At 37.7% G+C, this 21,516-nt stretch overlaps 2 protein-coding genes across 3 annotated transcripts in view; one reads left to right on the forward strand and one right to left on the reverse strand.

The window, feature by feature from the left end:
- LOC119868539 (melanoma-associated antigen 9-like) overlaps positions 1-21,516 on the forward strand; it is a 778,808-nt gene that overhangs the window by 386,447 nt on the left and 370,845 nt on the right. The gene's annotated exons all lie outside the window — the stretch shown is intronic.
- Positions 1-21,516, reverse strand: part of GABRA3 (gamma-aminobutyric acid type A receptor subunit alpha3) — a 309,088-nt gene that overhangs the window by 114,620 nt on the left and 172,952 nt on the right. For both annotated transcript variants that reach the window (XM_038588582.1, XM_038588581.1), the window contains exon 4: positions 7,826-7,893. In XM_038588582.1, the coding sequence (XP_038444510.1) occupies positions 7,826-7,893 (68 nt within the window). The remainder of the gene's footprint in view (positions 1-7,825; positions 7,894-21,516) is intronic.

Below are 21,516 nucleotides of genomic sequence, written 5' to 3' on the forward strand. Positions count from 1 at the left end.
TCACTGCATGTGATATATACATCTTTAGTTTTAAGTCTATAATATGTGTGGAAATTACCAAAAAAAAAAAAGAAAAGAAAAGAAAAGAAAACTCATTGTTTTAATTAGTTCTAGTTGGGGGGGAGGAGAAAAATGGGATCAGGATAAGGTACACAAGGGACTTCATCTGTATCAGTAAAGATTTTTTCTTATGAGAAAAAATATGGCAAGATTTTTAAGATTTAAAAAGTTGAGTGATGAGTACCTATTTTTTAATATATTATTTTCTGTACAGTCAGAACTACTGGGGAAAATCAGATAGTGATTATTTGCTCCATAAGTATCCAATGACCTTTGACCAAAAGCAATCAATTTTGAACTGACCATTCTAGCAATGTAATCAATTCCTTCCTTGCAGATTGAATCATATACTTTCCAAAAATGGTGGCCTCCAAATTGACAAATAAATTTCATTGTTTTGTGAGGCACTGAAATAAAATATTCCAGATAATAAGGCTGGCTAAATCTGCCTCCTGGGAAAGGTACTACACTAGGCAAAGATGATATGTACCACTTGGGAGGAAATTTCTGGTTTGGTGTTAGACCCTGAATGTCTTCAATTCTTTAACACTGTGCAGTGTATCAAAGCAGCCTGCCAGAAAGGGACTGCAAGGCTGATTTAGCTTTAGCAGAGTCTGGAGCCAAGATACTTGACAACTGCATTACAGTGAAGGCATTGTTAGTGCCTCATAGGCAGGACACTGCCCCCCCTTATTTTGACTATCCAGTCTTCTCTTTGTTCTTTGCCTTCTTACTATCATTCTGAATTTTGAAGAATCATAGTCCACCTGCCCCTTTCAGTTGCATTTAATCCTTGAAATAGTCTTATTAGCATTGTTTATGTGTCCTGCATATTTTACATAAAAGTAGCCCAGAAGATTCCTGGTCATGGACTCCTAGGCAAAACCCCACAGACATGGACTCCTTTCTATAATGTAACTAGAAACATGGTATCCTATAGAATAAAAGGAAACTGACAGCCCAACAGGCTTTCAAAATAGATAAAGGCCCCCTTTCATTCTGTGCCTGAGACTACCAGTAAGTGAGGGCTTAAAGTGAATATTGACACTTTTCCAGTGCTAGGTGGGAAACAATAATTTCATGGCCACTGCCACCAAGAAAGAGGTCCCTTGCTACTACTTTCTTTTTAATCAACATCATTTTTTTCCTCTATGGTCTTTGATACTCTGGTAACTTTGCATGATTTTCACAAGAAGTCACATCAAAATATATGCCATCTGTATCAAGAATTATATCTTTCATGAATTCATATTTCCCAAGCCTCTATTTTCTTTTTTTTTCATTATGCTATATGATTAGTTCTCTTATTGAATTGTACTTGCTTCATTACCTAGCTGTCCACTGTATACTCTAGGAAGTTTCTCTGTTGGCAAGCAGCAGCTGGCACTTGTTACCTAGCAGGTATCTAAAGAGTTAAAGTATCCCTGGGAAAAGACTGAAATTGACAATACATAGAATTGGCATCTTAAGTTTCCCAGTTATTCTTGTTCTGACTCTACTAACACTACTCTTTGTCCTCTTTATTTGCTCACTAGTTTTATCAGTATATTCAGATAAATACTCATTAAATACATAATTCAGGACACCGGGTCCCCGAACCTGTGGCATGTCAGAACCTGGGACCTTAGGATAAGATTTAGAATAGTTTTTTTTTTCAGAAGATTTATTTTATTTTATTTATTTATTTATGAGAGACACACAGAGAGAAAGAGGTAGAGACACAGGCAGAGAGAGAAGTAGGCTCCATGCAGGGAGCCTGATGTGGGCTCGATCCCAGGATTCCAGATCATGCCATGGGCCGAAGGCAGGCACTCAACCTCTGAGCCACCCAGGCGTCCCTCAGAAGATGTTTCGGAGCAGAAGAGCATCCAAAGTTTTTTTCAGCTGTTAGCTTTCTTTTTCCCCCAGCTTTATTGAGATACAATTGTCAACTAAAAATTGTATTTAGGTTGTACAATGTGATTTCTAAAGGTGTATAATGTGATCATTTAATATATGTATACATTGTAAAACGATTATCACAATCAAATTAACACATTTATCACCTGTGTGTGTGTGTGTTTGTATGTGTGGTAAGAACACCTAAGGTCTCTCAGAAAATATCAACTGTCACCTTTCTACCTTCCTTTTCAATCACTGACCATATGCATAGCATTCCGTTTTTAAGTCAGTATCCCACTTTCTCTACATTCTAATTCAAAGGATCTTGGGAAACCAGGGAAAATTTCCACTTGCCAAGAGACATTGCTCACTGGTAAGGAATGGACATACCCAATTTGAGAGAGAAGTGGCAATGAAACTGCATTTTCACTAAATCTTTTGCAGTCTTCCCCTCATTGCCACTATACTGTCTTCCCATACATGGATTGAGAAAATGGTGTAAATTCTTCTGAAAATAGAAAGTAATAGAAGGTCATATGGCCTTAGATAATTCAAATTGGGATTGTATCCCTTATTCTGTTTCTCTCCTTGAAGACCATAGGTACAGGATTGATATTACTGCTGAGGAGCAGCATGTATTTTTTTTTGACCATCAAGCTTTATTTGTTAAAATGGTTAACACAAGGCTTTCATTTGTGATGCCTGTAAAATTCCCATTGTAGTTTCCAATTTATATCTTGTACTCTTTAATACATTTTCATTCTCTGACTTTTCCCTTAGAAATATCTACTATTGTTCGCTTTTGTCTCTGCCTAATTCCCTATTGTCACAGTTCCTTACATTAAAAAAGTGGAGCAGCCACCAAAATCAGTAGCCCAAAGCTTGGAGCCATCAATCATTGACTCATTACTCTTGCTACTCCATAGTGTCTTCTAAAGAAAGCTACTTTTACTCTTTGCACAACTTGCTATTAATGTTTCATAACATTTACAAAGAATCTGTATCAGGTTCTATGCTAGGTACTAGAGACACAGAAATATACCTGACATGTTCTCCACCTTTGAAGGACTTTCAGTCAAGTGAAGGAACACAGTCATAATTTTCCCCTCAAATTTAATTTGTTCCATCTCATTTATTCTTGCATTTAACAAATAGTTGAGAGTCTACCAAGTGCCAAACATTCATTAGGTATTAGTAGTACAGGATTAACAAAATAGGTATGGCCCTCATGGAGCTTTTTGTCAAACTCAGGATCTATGTCTGTGGGGATCAGTGTTTGAGTAAGGAATATAATGGCTGCAAAGGGTTTGGGTGATACTAGTTCAATGCTCAAATTGGCACCACAATTCTTCCTCTTTATGAACAAGAAACTTGTCTCTATTTCCTTAGGAAAGTATTCTGGACCAAAATTCCATTTGGCTGTTTTGAGTCAAGAACACAGCCAGCTCTTGTTTTCATCTACTCATCCAAGCAGTCTGTAGTCTCAGGGGAGTGTGGGTTATTGCTTCAGCTAGTTGCTAAAGTCAGACAACTTTCTGATGCTTCACCCAAAGTCATCCCTGACCCAGGGTCAATTGCCACAGTATATGAAGTAGTACAGAAGAAGAAATTTTTAAAAGCACCATTAATGTGTTTCCCAGCCAGAGTGATCATAGCTATTCTACCTTGTAACAAGATGGAAGTGCAGCTAAAAATAACCTGAAATTTATTTGATCAAATCTGCCCTTCCTATCAGGAAAGCCATTCTATTGCTTCTACTTAACCATAAGGGGAAAAACAACCTGAAATCTGGCATTGTGATGCCCCCAGATATGGTTTTCTTTTTTAAAATTCCCCTGGCTATTCGGGGTCTTTTCTGATTCCACACAAATCTTAAAATAATTTGTTCTAACTCTCTGAAGAAAGTCCATGGTATTTTGATAGGGATTGCATTAAACGTGTATATTGCCCTGGGTAACATTGACATTTTCACAATATTAATTCTGCCAATCCATGAGCATGGAATATTTTTCCATCTCTTTGTGTCTTCCTCAATTTCTTTCAGAAGTGTTCTATAGTTTTGAGGGTATAGATCCTTTACATCTTTGGTTAGGTTTATTCCTAGGTATCTTATGCTTTTGGGTGCAATTGTAAATGGGATTGACTCCTTAATTTCTCTTTCTTCAGGTTGTATTACAAAGCTCTGGTCATCAAGACAGTGTGGTACTGGCACAAAAACAGACACATAGATCAGTGGAACAGAATAGAGAACCCAGAAGTGGACCCTCAACTTTATGGTCAACTAATATTCGATAAAGGAGGAAAGACTATCCATTGGAAGAAAGACAGTCTCTTCAATAAATGGTGCTGGGAAAATTGGACATCCACATGCAGAAGAATGAAACTAGACCACTCTCTTTCACCATACACAAAGATAAACTCAAAATGGATGAAAGATCTAAATGTGAGACAAGATTCCATCAAAATCCGGGATCCCTGGGTGGCGCAGCAGTTTGGTGCCTGCCTTTGGCCCAGGGCGCGATCCTGGAGACCCGGGATCGAATCCCACATCGGGCTTCCGGTGCATGGAGCCTGCTTCTCCCTCTGCCTATGTCTCTGCCTCTCTCTCTTTCTCTCTCTGTGACTATCATAAGTAAATAAAAATTAAAAAAAAAAGATTCCATCAAAATCCTAGAGAAGAACACAGGCAACACCCTTTTTGAACTCGGCCACAGTAACTTCTTGCAAGATACATCCACAAAGGCAAAAGAAACAAAAGCAAAAATGAACTATTGGGACTTCATCAAGATAAGAAGCTTTTGCACAGCAAAGGATACAGTCAACAAAACTAAAAGACAACCTACAGAATGGGAGAAGATATTTGCAAATGACATATCAGATAAAGGGCTAGTTTCCAAGATCTATAAAGAACTTATTAAACTCAACACCAAAGAAACAAACAATCCAATCATGAAATGGGCAAAAGACATGAAGAGAAATCTCACAGAGGAAGACATAGACATGGCCAACATGCATATGAGAAAATGCTCTGCATCACTTGCCATCAGGGAAATACAAATCAAAACCACAATGAGATACCACCTCACACCCGTGAGAATGGGGCAAATTAACAAGGCAGGAAACAACAAATGTTGGAGAGGATGCGGAGAAAAGGGAACCCTCTTACACTGTTGGTGGGAATGTGAACTGGTGCAGCCACTCTGGAAAACTGTGTGGAGGTTCCTCAAAGAGTTAAAAATAGACCTGCCCTACGACCCAGCAATTGCACTACTGGGGATTTACCCCAAAGATACAGATGCAGTGAAACTCCGGGACACCTGCACCCCGATGTTTATAGCAGCAATGGCCATGATAGCCAAACTGTGGAAGGAGCCTCGGTGTCCAACGAAAGATGAATGGATAAAGAAGATGTGGTCTATGTATACAATGGAATATTACTCAGCTATTAGAAATGACAAATACCCACCATTTGCTTCAACGTGGATGGAACTGGAGGGTATTATGCTGAGTGAAGTAAGTCAGTCGGAGAAGGACAAACATTATATGTTCTCATTCATTTAGGGAATATAAATAATAGTGAAAGGGAATATAAGGGAAGGGAGAAGAAATGTGTGGGAAATATCAGAAAGGGAGACAGAACGTAAAGACTGCTAACTCTGGGAAACGAACTAGGGGTGGTAGAAGGGGAGGAGGGCGGGGGGTGGGAGTGAATGGGTGACGGGCACTGGGGGTTATTCTGTATGTTAGTAAATTGAACACCAATAAAAAATTAAAAAAAAAACATAAGGGGAAAAAAACAAATAATAAAGTAGAATATGAAACTTCAAGATATATAAAATCTGGAGTGTTTGAAATGTCTCCAGGGCCTCTGCATTCCTATGTGTGCCTACTTGGGTGGGGAAGGAGCAAGGAGAGGAGCTGGTTTCGGTAAGGGCTACATGTGTGTTTCTGTAGTATTCCTGGATTTAGGTATCTGTTTGCACACATGTGTTCATGAAGTACCTGGGATAGCATCTGGACTCTTTTTATTCTGTATGTATTTTCTTGTGTGCATGTATATTTTTCTGAACGTATTTGTGGATGTTGGTGCATGAGTGAGAGTAAAGGAGAGTGTGTGAGTGTAAGCGTAAATGTGTTCAAAGAGTAGCTACAGTCACTTTCTTGTAAAAATCCTAATCCATCAGTAGTTCCCAGCAATACAAAGAGAGAGCTGCATATCCCTGGTGAATCTGATTACCTCCAGTGGCCTATAAGCTCTCTAAATATAGGGATCCTTAGAGCCCGAAATGCAAAGTTAGGCTTCTGAGGAGTACTTGTTGAATGACCAACTGACAATATTTTTAACACATGCCTGGATCTGAGACTGTGGGCATTAGTAGTCAAGTTGAGACCAGGAGCAGTTGAGAGGGAGCAATCTAGATACACAGGCTTTCCTGATACCCCTATGAGAGACCTGTCTCCTCCACCCCTCGTACATCAAACATGCCCCTTACTGAGCTCTCCCTATGTGTCAAGTACTCTATTAAGTATCAGGGAAGCCATGAGGACTTGGTACTTGCCCTTAAGGAGTATACAGGGAATCTGTTATATCTCAGTATCCTCTTTGTTCCGCACTTAAAAGACAAAGTACAGGCGTTGCCTCACAACCACTCATGACTCCCTCTGCTGAAAACTAGTCTTCTTGTCCAACTGACTTGTAGACCTTGCCTGATTGAAGAAAGAGCCATGTAAAGTCAACATACCTAAACCAACTCTCAGCCTCCAATCTTTTCCCCCCTGCAGTCCATCCTGTACAGACTGATAGGTCATTCTCAATCATTCTAAAACAACACATGTATATTTTGACTGCCCTACTCGAATACACTCAATCATTCTATATTACCTACAGGTAAACTCTATCACATTCCTATACAACTGTTTATATTTACCCAAAAGGTCTAAAGAAGCCTTATCCTCTGCTAAGTAGTAGTCCCAATGAAGATACACAGAAAAAAATTTAAGTAATGAACATGGACATTTCATATTTTTGGACACTTCATATTCTTTAAACATTTTCTGATTTTAAGATTTTTATTTTCCATACAAAGTCACTCACTCAACAAAAATTCTTTGAGCATCTATTAACTGCCAGGCATACTGAGCATATAATAGTTCTTTGTTTGCTTACATGATCATTGTTCAATCAAATATCTGATACTTAGTAGGTATTGATCAGGTGGCCCATTAGGATGGGGTCTCCTGCCTCAACTTTCCACTGCATTCTTTGCTTTGACAACAAGAGGTAATGGAAGGAGAAGTCCTTGAAGATGGCTCATGAGTTTCCCCTTACTAGCTCTGCTGTGCCATGCTCTATTCCTTGACTCTACTCTGAAGCTTTCCCCTGCTCACATCTGTAGAAGGACGAATTTCCAGAAGTGATTTTGACTCCTTCTCCAAATATTTTGCATCACCATGGTCAGTCTATTACCCCTGTGAATAGGGCCTGTTTACAAGGAGCAGACTTCTTGGATGATACCACAGGCTGCTTGACTCTTTGAAAGTCCCCACCACAATGTTCTCCTCACATGACTTATCTCTGTAAATATGTGTGTAGTGCTGACAAAATGAGAAGACAGGGAAAGTTTAATTGAGGATAGGGATACAAGCTGAACTTTGAAAGATGTGTTGTGGAAAGAAAGGGTATTCCTGATGAAGGTATATGCTTTATATGTGAATGGGTAGGGAGAGCAGGGAAAAAGATGAATTTCGCGAAATGTAGGATAGTGAAGATAGGGAATTCATACGAGAGAAGGCTTCTCCCTAGAACATAGCTATAAACTCCAATTTGTTTTCTTTGATTTGTTGCATCATCTTTCACTTTTACCTTTGCAGGAATTATACTTACCATGTCAGTGTCTGACACGGGGCCAAAACTGGTCACATAGATATCAGTCTTCACTTCAGTCACCGCATCTAGGCCAAAGAAAGCAGAAAAGCAGAGTGTCATGAAAATCAGTTCCCTAAGCTCAGAAAGAGTCCAGTGCAGTATTCCAAATGACAGCTAACTTGCTACTTCTGAGAAAGGTTACCTGACATATGATGGAAAACCTCTGACCTGTACTATTTCTTCACGTTATGTGCTAGGTACAGGTACAAAGTTTATCCCTTTAGATATCATTGAGAATGACAACAGAATCCCCAAGCTCCAAAGTTTAAGAAAAGCCCTGAGAGATCATTGGCATTTATATGTGCTGGACCCCCACATCCGGATTACTCTTACCTGTGGTAAGTTGCAAATGTTCTAATATCCAACTTTAATACTTCCAGAAACATAGAATGTTTGCACCCCCACTCCCCTGCCCACTTAACATAGGGAGAGGCTATGTGACTATTTTTGGCTGTGGGAGGAAGTTATATGTGTCCTTCTCTGGCTGGAACAATTAATATCCAATGCAAGACCCTTCCTGCCATGGCCATCATGGAAACATATCGTTATAGACTACCATAAGATTGAAACAGCCTGGAATGATGAGCTAACACATAAAGGATAACTGCCCTGGAAAGTTGCCTGGGTCCATAACAGACTTTGCATGAATGAGAAATAAACTTTCATTGGGTTAAGTGACTGAGAGTTGAAAATGACTGATATTACCTGATACATTCTCTTTGCATTTATTTTTCTTTATTGTACTGTCTATTTACTTGGCTACCTCCCCCAACTTACCCAAAAGCTCCTGTATGGCAGTGTCCCTGTTTTGTTATCTCTGTATTCTCAGTACATTAAAAAGGAGCCTATTACTTAGATGGTACTCACTGAACATTTTTGGTATAAATGAATGAATCTCACATATTTGACAAGTTGGAAAATGATACTCAGAGAAGTGAAGTGATTTCATTGCTAAATTTCTCTCTCTTCCTGCTTCAGCCAGCCCTGTTTACCCCATTGTAGCTCAAACTAGCCCACATACTCCAGCATTCCTAAAATAGAACACAGGGCAGCCTATTCCAGCCTACAAAATACCTCATCATTATATTAAATTCAAATAAATCCCACTTTGGCCCAGCACACCAAACCCCAGTAGAGTACACCAGTAGCACAGCCGATACCAATAGGGCCTACATAAGATGTGATGCATATTTATATATATTTAAATACATCTATATATTTATAAATATAAATATAAATAATATAAATGAGGCTGATTATGTAGTCTATAGCACTATTTCTTTTATCTTACAGAGAGGTAGGGAACATTACAGAGAGGTAGGGAACACACTCCATGTGAAACATGTTCACTCTATTCATCCCATCCTGGGTTCTGGTCCAGATGTACTTTAGATATTGTTGGCTTCCTACTTTCTAGAACCATCCCTTGGGCTTAATACACTGTTCTTCTACTCAGGCACTGAGTATATTCAAGGCCACAGTGCATAGCCACTAAAATTACATTTTCAGAAGAAGAAGAATAATTAGCACTATAGTCAACTCATCAAAACACACACCTTGACGGGTTCCTTTCAGCTGTGTTCTTGTACAATGAGGGTATGGGACCATCCAAATTCTGATTTTTTTTGTACTAACTAGGAACTCTAACTGTAAGGCCAAGCAAAAAGCATCTGACTAAAGGTACCCACTGGTAACAAGAAGAAGTAAGCTGCCTGAGGAAAGTAGGAGGTTTTATGGAAATTTGGTGCCCCTCCTGTCTCTCAACTATTCACTTTTACTTAAAAGGCACCCCTTGATTGCTAAGAAGGAAACAGTGGAGAATAGATGCTTTCCCAATGAATTAGGGCTCATTCAAGCTTCAGACATTTTCCTGCCTTTGCAGCAAGGAAAGAGTTGGGAAGTTTGGTCTAGTACACTGGTATAAAAAAGGAAAGTAAATAACTGGGGGGGGGGGGGTGGAGAGAAGAGATAAGCAGAAAAGGATTGAAGGAAAAAGCAAGGAAGAATAAATGGGTAAAAGAAAAATAGACAAAAGTCACCCAAAAATCTAAGGTCCTGGGTCCCAGACATAGAAGAGAGTGTCCACTCACTATTCCTGCTTCTCTGTATGAAAGAATGACTAGGAGTTGGCTCTTTCATTTAAATCAATGAAAAGACCAGTGAATTAGACTAGAACTGCTGAGAGCTACAATTCATAGTATAGCCCCTATTCATAGTCTTAGGAGAAACAAATGTGAGATATGAGTTTATGGAGAGATAAAAGGGCCTCTCCTCCACTGCTTAACAATTATTTTCAGATGCTCCTTGGTGATTTATTTGATTTGTGGATCCTTCCTTCCTTCCTTTGAAACAAAAGGAGAACAAAATTATGCTTTCCTTTTGCAAATTTGCCATGATATTGGAAGTGCTTGAAGCTCCTGAACGCATATGATTTTAGCCCTCAGTTGTACTCCCAATCAGTCCCAATATTATTTTTGCTAACTTTGATCTGAAAGAGTAAAGATAAGCCAATCAGTGAGTGATCACTGTGTTTACATTGAACATGTTGTTCATAACATTCTGTATTTTCTAGTTGGACTTCATATAGGTTCCCAAAAGGGAGACAGCATGAAAGACTCCTAACTCTGGGAAACGAACTAGGGGTGGTGGAAGGGGAGGTGGGCGGGGGGTGGGGGGTGACTGGGTGACGGGCACTGAGGGGGGCACTTGACGGGATGAGCACTGGGTGTTATTCTACATGTTGGCAAATTGAACACCAATAAAAAATAAATTTATACATTAAAAAAGGATATATACTTAAATATTATCAATAAAACAAACAAACAAATAGGTTCCCAAGAAATCACGAATTTTCTCCTTTGAGCAAAAATCAAAGTAGGTTTCCCAACTCTAGCTGTTTCGCCTTAGCACACATATCAACATTGGTCTTAGCACCGCCCTTTGGATTCACACAACAAAGTTTGCTTCTTAATCTTGTGAGATTTAAAGACCTGCAGAGATTGAAAGAAAGTGATAGTGATACCCCTAAATTTGCTCTTCTTGTTTCTTTCCAGACTAAATATTCTGACTTCTTTTGACTATGTCTCCTCTCCCTTTGACATGGTTTTATGCATCCTCACTATCCCTTACTCACTTTCTTCTGGCTCCGGTCTGATTTTTTTTTCTTTTTACTGACACCAAAATGATTTGTGGTGAAAGTTTGTCACAATTCCATTAGAGACAAGCTCATAAGATGAATGCTATGAACAAAAGCCTACTAGCTATACCCTTTTTCTCATTATAGGCCACAATGGGCTCTTCAATTCTTTTTAATGACAATCTTCCTAAGAACAGTGAGACTTCGAGGCCTGGAACCTTGGCTAGGAGAACAAAACCTTAACTTTTCATTTTCTTATTTGCAGATCACTGAGAACATTGAAGAAGCAGCACTTATTGTTGTATATACTTTTTATCTGGAAGAGAGACTGGACTGGAGGAAATGAGCTCCCATGTGACTGTCTGGATTGGTTAGTTACATGAATTTAGAGAGTGAGTTACAGTGACTTATGGACAGGTTTTCACAGATCTGAGAGCTGGAATGCTCTCTTATGTTAATAGCCTTTCTGTTTGACAACTCTTTGGGACTAAGATACCGTAAGTCCTCAGTGACTCCACCCCCCAATAGTATTAATTACAGATAAACTCTCCAGAGAAGTAACAAAAAGGTGATTTAAGGGAGTAGAAATTACAAGAGTCTGTGTTAGCTCTAATCTAATCTCTGCAATTGACTCACACCCTCTTTTACAGACTGTTTGGGCAAGGCTCACAGCTTTTAATATTTGGTAGGCTAGCAGCCTAGGACTGTGTTTATGCTACTCCATCTAGTGTCAGGTACCTGGAATGTACAGCAAATAAACATATATTTGGGGAGCCCAATGTGGGACTCGATCCCGGGACCCCAGGATCATGCCCTGAGCAGAAGGCAAATGCTCAACCACTGAGCCACCCAGATGTCCCAGCAAATATATTTTTTAAAGTGAGGTAAAATTGGTAAGTAACAGAATATTAGTTTCAGGCGTACAACATGAGATTTTGATATTTGTATACCCTACAAAGTGATCACCACAATAAGTCTCGTTACCATCCATCACAATACAATTGACCCCCTTCACCCTTTTCTCCCACCCCACAAATTCTTTTCCCCTCTGATAATCACCAATCTATTCTCTGTGTCTATGAGTATTTTTTATTTTGTTTGTTCATTTGTTCTATATATATGAAATCACGGTATTTGTCTTTCTCTGTCTGCCTTATTTCACTTAGCATAATACCCTCAAGGCCATGCATGTTGTCACTAATGGCCAAATTTCCTTATTTTAAACAGCCGAGTAGTATTTCATTGTATATATGTGTAACATCTTTTTTATTCATTCATCTATCAGTGATGAACACAAGGGTGCACATACCTTTTTGAATTAGTATTTTCTCTTGTCTCTTTTCATTTTCATCAGATAAATATCCAGAAGTGGAATAGGTGGATCACATGGTAGGTCTATTTTTTTTAATTTTTTGAGGAACTTTCAAAATGTTTTCTACTGTGGCTGTGCCAATTTACATTTCCAACAACCGTGTACAAGGGTTCCCATTTCTCCATGTCCTAACATCTGTTATTTTTTGTCTTTTTAATAATAACTTCTAACAAGTGTCAGATGATATCTCATCGTAGTTTTGACTTTTATTTCCCTGATAATTAGTATTGTTGAACATTGTTCCATGTGCCTGTTAGCCATCTATAGAAGATGAAGAAGCCTATAGAAGCCTATCATCTATAGAAGATATAAGAAGCCATCTTCTTTGGAAAGTTTTTATTAAGATCTTCTGCCCATTTTTTAATTGGTTTATTTATATGTTTGTTTCTTTTGTTATTGAGTTGAATTCTTTATGTATTTTGGATATTAACCCCTTATTAGATATATAATTTGTAAATATTTTCTCCCATTCAATAGGTTGCCTTTTTACTTTGTTGATGGTTTCCTTTGCTTTGGAGAAGCTTTTTAGTTTAATGTAGTCCCACTACTCTATTTTTTCCTTTTGTTGTCTCTGCTTTGGCATCAGATCCAAAGATTCAATGTCAAGACTGATGTCAAGGAACTTACCATCTACATTTCCTTCTAGGAATTTTATGGTTTCAGGTCTTATATTCAAGTCTTTAATCCGTTTTGAGTTGATTTTTGTGTATGGTGTTAGATAGCGGTCAGATTTTATTCTTTTGCATGTGGCTATCCAGTTTTCCCAACATCACTGATTGAAGAGAATGTCCTTTTCCCAGTGTATATTTTTGGCTCCTTTGTCGTAAACTAATTGACAATATAGGTATGAGTTTACTTCTGTGCTCTCTATTCTGTTCCATTAATCTAGGTGTTTGTTTTTATGCAAATATAATACTATTTTGATTATTATAAGCTTTGTAGTGTAGTTGGAAATCTGGGAGCATGATACCTCCAGCTATGTTCTTTCTCACAATTGTTGTGGCTATTTGGGGTCTTCTGTGATTCTGTACAAATTTTAGTATTTTTTGTTCTGTGAAAAAATGCTTTTGGTGTTTTGATAGAGATTGCATGAATCTGTAGGTTGCTTTGGGTAATATGGACATTTTAACAATATTAATTTTTCTAATCCATGAACACAGAATATCTTTCCACTTATTTGTGTCAGCTTCAATATCTTTCACCAGTGTCCTATAGTTTTTAGTGTAGAAGTAGTTCATCTCCTTGGTAAAATTTATTACTAGGTATCTTATTCTTTTTGATGCAGTTGTAAATGAGATGGTTTTCTTAATTTCTCTTTCTGGTATTTTGTTATTAGTGTATAGAAACAACAGATTTATGTATTTATGTATATCGATTTTGTTTGCTGCCACTTTACTAAATTAATTTGTTAGTTCTAACAGTTTTTTTGGTTGAGTCTTCAGGGTTTTCTATAGATCTGTCATGTCATCTATAAATAGTGATGATGGAAAGACCGGGTGGCTCAGCAATTTAGCACCGCCTTCAGCCCAGGGTGTGATCCTGGAGACCCAGGATCAAGTCCCACGTCAAGCTCCCTGCATGGAGCCTGCTTCTCCCTCTGCCTGTGTCTCTGCCTCTCTCTCTTTGTGTCTCTCATGAATAAATAAATAAATAAATAAATAAATAAATAAATAAATAAATTATTTTAAAAAATAAATGAATAGTGATGGCTTTATGTTTTCCTTTCTAATTTGGATATCTTTTATTTCTGTTTCTTGCCTAATTCCTCTGACTCAAATTATAACTTAGTTTTATTATCTGTAAAAAAACGGGGGGGTTGACTTTGCCATGATTCTAATACCAAAAATATTATGGCTTACAAGGCCATAATAGATTAGAAAAGGGTACCAGAGGCACATACACTGTTTTCCTTAAGAAATGTGTAAAAAACAAAAGAAAATTAAACTGAGACTATACCAAAATAAAAAGATTTTGCACAGTGAAGGGAACAATCAACAAAATGAAAAGGAAACCTACTGAATGAAAGAAGATATTTGCAAATGACGTATCTGATAAGGGGTCAATATCCAAAATATATAAAGAACTTACACAACTCAATACCCAAAACACAAATTCAATTTAAAAATGAGAAGAGGACCTGAAGAGACATTTTTCCAAAGAAGACATACAGGTGACCAACAGTGCTCATACAGAGTGATTAGTATCACTCATCATCAGGGAAATGCAAATTAAAACCAAAATAAGATATAACCTCATGGCAGTCAGAATCACTAAAATAAAAAACACAGGAAATAGGTTGTGTTAGCAAGAATGTAGAGAAAAGGGAACCATTATGCTCTGTTGGTGGGAATGTAAACTGGTACAGCTACCCTGAAAAACAGTATGGATATTCTTCAAAAATTTAAGAATAGAATTACCATATGATCCAGTAATTCCAGTACTGGACCCAGAGAAAGCAAAAACAGTAATTCAAAAAGATATATGCACCCCTATGTTTATTGCAGCATCATTTACAATAGCCAAGATATGGAAGCAACCCAAATGTCCATCCATAGATAACTGGATAAAGACATTGTGATGTACACACACACACACACACACACACACACACACGAATATTATCCAGCCATAAAAAAAAGAATAAAATCTTCCAGTTGTAACAACATAGATGGGATTTGATGGGATATAGAGGTTATAATGTTAAGTGAAATAAGTCAGAGAAAGACAAATACCATATGAAACCATGTTATGTAGAATTTAAGAAACAAATGAACAAAGAAAAAAGAGATGAACAAAATAAATTCTTAAATATAGAGAACAAACTGGTGGTTGCCAGAGGGGAGAGGGAGATGGGTTAAATGGGTGAAGAGGGTTAAGAGTACATTTATGATAAGCACTGACTAACATATAGAATTGTTAAATCCTTCTATTGTATACCTGAAACCAATATAACACTGTGTGTTAATTATGCTTACATTTAAAATAAGAAAAAAATAAAATTGGGATCCCTGGATGGCGCAGCGGTTTGGCGCCTGCCTTTGGCCCAGGGCGCGATCCTGTAGACCCGGGATCGAATCCCACATCCGGCTCCCGGTGCATGGAGCCTGCTTCTCCCTCTGCCTGTGTCTCTGCCTCTCTCTCTCTCTGTGACTATCATAAAATAAATAAATAAATACCTTAAAAAAATTTAAAAAAAAAAGAAAAAAATAAAATTAAGACAGTCATAAAATTAAAAAAATAATATAGTAAAACATAATAATAGTAAAAACTAATAATTTAAGAAGACTAAAATACTTTTTCTGTACAAAAGGGGTGGCTGGAAGCAGGCTGAGTACCTGTCAGATTTGGGGCTCTCCTCATAAAGAGGCTAGAAAAGTGAAGCTGGATTGATGCCTAGTATAAGGCTCTGATTGAGGCCACAGGCTAGGGTTAGCAGGTGGGTTGGGATGACATGATGTATTTTTTTTTTTTGACATGATGTATTAAGACATAGTCTTGGGATTAGGAATTAAGCCAAGTGGCTTGTTAGAATAGGAATGGATCAGCAGATCACAGGAGAAGAAACTTCAAAATATTATTTTAAGTCCATTTTAGGATAGTGATCAGGATATAAGCAAACCACAAAACCACTATACAGCAAGTAAAAGTAAAAACTAAAATTAAAACAAAACCATCTTGCCCCAAACTAGTTTCTGGCATTGTGGAGTAAGGGAGTAAGTGTACTACAGCCTTTATTTTCCTCTGATTATAAATAAAATCTCTGGACAAAATATAAAAGCAATTACCCAAGGACTGTGAAAAGTTAAAAAGAACAGGTGGGTTATAAAGGTTATAAAGGGAAGTTAAAACTTGGAGAAGCAATCTACAGGGAAATAAGTTTCCTGGATTTATTCTTTTTTCTTGCAGTTCCGCCTCAAAGGCAATGCTGCATAGTGGGACACTGGCACAAGCAGCCAAACCTCTGAATAAAAAGCCCTATCTGTCTTGCCAGACAGTCAGGGGAAAAGGGCCACTGCAGACAAGACAGTGGGGGAGATCCAAAAGGGAAGGGGGTTAAAGAAAAGGATGCACTCATTCAGTATATGAACCCCTAAAATCATAGGCTTACCCTTGAGCACATGCATAGGAAAGGCACCATACCAAAGACTTTGAGAAGTACACAATGATTTAAACTACAACCTCAATATCAGACTAATCTTAAGTAGTAAAGTATAGGACAGACCAAAAGAAGCACAGCAAAGATTTTGAAAATTGAAATATGAGCTAATATGTAAATCACGGCTTGAGTCTTAGACTATCTTCTACAGATACATGTGTGAGATAAAACAAATGCACCATAGCAAAGGTAGCAAAGGCTTTGAAAACTGAAAAAGATGGGCATCACCACCCACAGAGACCAAGGCAAACCTTGCAGACTGAATTTAATCAAGTGGATTGTCCGCTAAAACAAGAGGACTTTTGGGGAAGATGGTGGAATAGGAGGATTCTAAGCACACCTCATCCCATGGACACAACTATAAATAATACTCACCTTAGTGTAAATAATCCAGAAAATAACCCAAACTGGCAGAAAAAACTCCACAACTAAATGTAGAGAAGAGGCTGCACAGAAGAGGGTAGGAAAGGAGAAGACATGGTGGGCCTGACCTCTGGAGGGAGAGAGCTACAGGTGCAGAGAGGGAAGAGAAACAGACTGTCACAGTGTGGAGTCTGATTGGGAAAGATGAATCCCCATATTTGGCTTTGAAAACCACAAGGACCTAATTTCTTGAGTTCTTAAAACCAGTGGGACTTAAAGCCTAGAACTTTAAAAATTGGTGGCTCAGCTTTGGGACAGCCTGGAAGGCAATAGGAAACTGAGTCCCTACCCTTAAAGAGACAGTGCAACAAAGAGTCCACAGATATATGGTATAGAGGCAACAGTTTGAAAACCACCTGAGGCATTTGGTAGGGAGAGTTATTTGCTAATCTTAGAGTTCCCTGAGGTCTTCTCCAGGAATAAAGGAGATGGTAAGCCATTTCCCTCCTCTACCCCCAGCATAAACACATAGCCACCTGCTGTAACCAGCACAACCTGACATTCATTACCTAACTTGTTGATACTTTACCCAGCCTCCTCTATTCAAGGTTGCCTTAGTTCCAGCACTGTGGGTAACCTCCCTGAGAAAACAGGTACAAACCTTGCCAACAGAACATCTCCCATTGTATACTTTGTGGGGGCATCGGTCCTAGTGGCAGTGGCAGCTGGTCACTTCCTGCAGAGGATGCATGCACCTTGTTAAAACTGCACACCCTGCAAAAGAAAGTCCAGGCTACCCCAGTCTCCACAGCAGATGCATGTCCCCTGTGGAAGATGATCAGCACCACCTTGTTAAAAGTGCTTGTTTCAAGTGCTTCTCCCTCTGCCTATGTCTCTGCCTCTGTGTGTCTCTCATGAATAAATAAAATATTTTTTTAAAAAAAGGGAAAAAATGAAGGCTGTCATTCAGAAAAAAGGAGAGATAAAGAATTTCTGAGACAAACAGAAATTAAAGGTGACTTTAATGATGACTAAACCATCCCTAAAAGACATGTTAAAGGGGACCCTTTGAGTGGAATGGAAAGACCATAAGTAAGAGTAAGAGAAATAGGAAAAACAAAAGCAGTAAATATATCTGTAAAACTCAGTCAAGGGACTCGCAAAATAAAAGGATTATAAAGTATGACACCATATACTTAAAATGTGGTGGTGAAAAGAGGAAGAATGGGTTCAAATTTATGCAATTATTGACATAGTATAGAAAGCTATATACAGTGGATGTTATATACAAACCAAATAGTAACAACAAATCAAAAACCAGTACCAGATATACAAAAACAAAAGAGAAAGGAATCCAAGTATATCACTAAAGAAAGCAACTTACGGCGAGAGAAGAGAGCAAGGGAAGAAAGTAACAGAGAAGATCCACAAAAACAAACACAAAACAAATAACAAGTTACAATAAATACACACTTATTAATAATTACTTTGAATTTAAATGGGACTAAATGCTCCAATAAAAAGATATAGGTTAAGAGAATGGATAAAAAACAGACTCATCTATATGCTGCCTAGAGAGACTTCAGACTTAAAGTCACAAGTAGATTGAAAGTGAAGGGATGAGGAAACATTAAACATGCAAATGTAAGTGAAAAGAAAGTCAGGATAGCATTCTTATATCAGACCAAATCGACTTTAAATCAAAGACTGTAATAGGAGACAAAGAAAGACACTATATAATCATTTAAGGAGACAATACAACAAGAAGATACAACAACTTTAAATATTTATGTACCCAACATAGGACCACCCAAGTACAAAACACAGTTAACAAATAAAAATAAATTAATCCATAGTAATACTATAATAGTAGAGGACGTTAACACCCCACTTACATCAACAGACAGATTATCTAAGCAGAAAATCAACAAGAAAACGATGGCTTTTTTTTTTAATTTATGATAGAGAGAGAGAGAGAGAGGCAGAGACATAGGCAGAGGGAGAAGCAGGCTCCATGCACCGGGAGCCCGACATGGGATTCGATCCTGGGTCTCCAGGATCGCGCCCTGGGCCAAGGGCAGGCGCTAAACCGCTGCGCCACCCAGGGATCCCAGAAAACGATGGCTTTTAATGATACATGGTACCAGATGGATTTAATAGACATATTCAGTGCAGTCTATCCTAAAACAGCAGAATGCACATTGTTATCAAGGGCACATGGAACAATCTCCAGAATAGATCACGTTAAGTCACAAAGCAAGTCTCCACAATTTTAAGAAGATAAGAGTTGTACCACGCATCTTTCTGACTGCAACACAATAAAACTAGAAATCAATCACAAGGAAAAATTTGGAAAGAGCACAAATACATGGAAGTTAAAAAACATGCTACTAAACAATGAATATGTCAACCAAGAAATCAAAAAGGAAATAAAAAAATACCTGGAGGCAAATGAAAATGAAAACACAATGGTCCAAAATCTTTGGGGTGGAGCAAAAAAGGTTCTAAGAAGGAAGTCTATATAGCAATACAGGCCTACTTCAAGAAGTAAGAAAAATCTCAAATCAACAACAAAAACTTACACCTAAAGGAGCTAGAAAAAGAAAAGAAACCCAAAACCAACAGAAGGAATGAAATAATGAAGACTAGAGCAGAAATAAATGATACAGAAATGAAAAAAAAATAGAACAGATCAATGGAACCAGGAGCTGGTTCTTCAAAAAGACCAACAAAATTGATAAACCTCTATCCAGATTCATCAAAAGAGAGAACTCAAATAAATAAATTCAGATATTAAAGAGAAGAAATAACCAACACCACAGAAATACAAAGAATTATAAGTGAATATTATGAAAAAGTATATGCCAACAAATTGCACAACGTAGAAAAAAATGGACAAATTCCTAGAAACACAATCTTCCAACACTGAATCAAGAAGAAATTGATACTCTGAACAGACTGATTACTGGTTAATGAAATTGAATTGGTAATCAAAAAAATACAAAAAATAAAAGTCCAGGATCAGATGGATTCATAGGTAAACCCTACTAACTATTTAAATAAGAGTTAATATCTATTCTTCTCAAACTTTTCCAAAAATAGAAGAGGAAGGAAAAGTTCCAAACTCATTCTGAAGCCAGCATACCTCCAATAAACACACACACACACACACACACCACCAACACCAACAACAAAAACCCCCAAACAGACAACAACAAAAAAGAGAATTACAGGTCAGTATCTCTGATGAACGTGGATACAAAAATCCTCAACAAAATATTAGCAAACCAAATCCACCAAAACATTAAAAAAAATCATTCACCATAATCACGGGGATTTATTCCTGGTATACAGGGATGATTCAGTATTTACATATCAATCAATCTGATATATCACATCAATAAAAGAAAGGATAAAAACTATATGATCATTTCAATAGATATAGGAAAAGTATTTCATAAAGTACAACATCCATTTATGATAACAACCCTCAACAAAAGAAGTATAGAAGACACATACCTCAACATAATAAAGGCCTTATATGAAAAACCTGCAGCCAATATCATACTCAATGGGTTAAAACTGAGAGCTTTTCCCTCTGAGATCAGGAACAGGACAAGGATGTCCACCCTCACCATTTTTATTCAATATATTACGGGAATTCCTAGCCACAGCAATCAAACAAGAAAAGAAAGGCATCCAAAACAGTAAGAAAGATGTAAAACGCACTATTTGCATATGACATGATACTATATATACAAAACCCTAAAGACTTCATCAAAAAGACACTAGAAACTGATAAATGAATTCAGGAAGGTCACAGGATACAAAACTAATGTGCAGAAATCCACTGCATTCCTTTTTTTTTTTTTTTTTGAAGGTTTTATTCATTTGTTCATGAGAGACACAGAGAGAGAGAGGGAGACAGAGAGGCAGAGACACAGGCAGAGGGAGAGGCAGGCTACATGCAAGGAGCCGGATGTGGGACTCCATCCTGGGACTCCAGGATCATGCCCTGGGCCTAAGGCAGGAGCCAAACCTCTGAGCCACCCAGGGATCCCCAATCCACTGCATTTCTATACACTGATAATGAAGCAGCAGAAAGAAAAATTAGAAAAGAATCCCATTTACAATTGTACCTATATAGTAAAATACCTAGGAGTAAACTTGATCAAATAAGTAAAAGACCTTTACTGAAAACAATAAAACACTAATGAAATAAGTTGAAGGTGAGACATGAAAAGACATTGCATACTCAAAAATTAGAAGAACAAATATTGTTAAAATATGCATACATATCCAAAGCAATCTACATATCAAAATACCAACAGCATTTTTCACAGAACTGGAACAAACAATCCTAAAATTTGTATGGAACCAAAAAAGACCTCAAAGAGCCAAAACAATCTAAAGTAAAAACAAAAGTGGAGGTATCACAATTTCAGACTTCAAGCTGTATTATAAAGCTGTAGTGATCAAGAAAGTATGGTACCTAATATTCAACAAAGGAGGAAAGACTAACCACTGGAAAAAAGACAGTCTCTTCAATAATGGTGCTGGGAAAATTGGACATCCACATGCAGAAAAATGAAACTGGACCATTCTCTTACACCATACACAAA

This window comes from Canis lupus, chromosome X, assembly GCF_011100685.1.
Source record: "Canis lupus familiaris isolate Mischka breed German Shepherd chromosome X, alternate assembly UU_Cfam_GSD_1.0, whole genome shotgun sequence".
Taxonomy (NCBI): domain Eukaryota; kingdom Metazoa; phylum Chordata; class Mammalia; order Carnivora; family Canidae; genus Canis; species Canis lupus.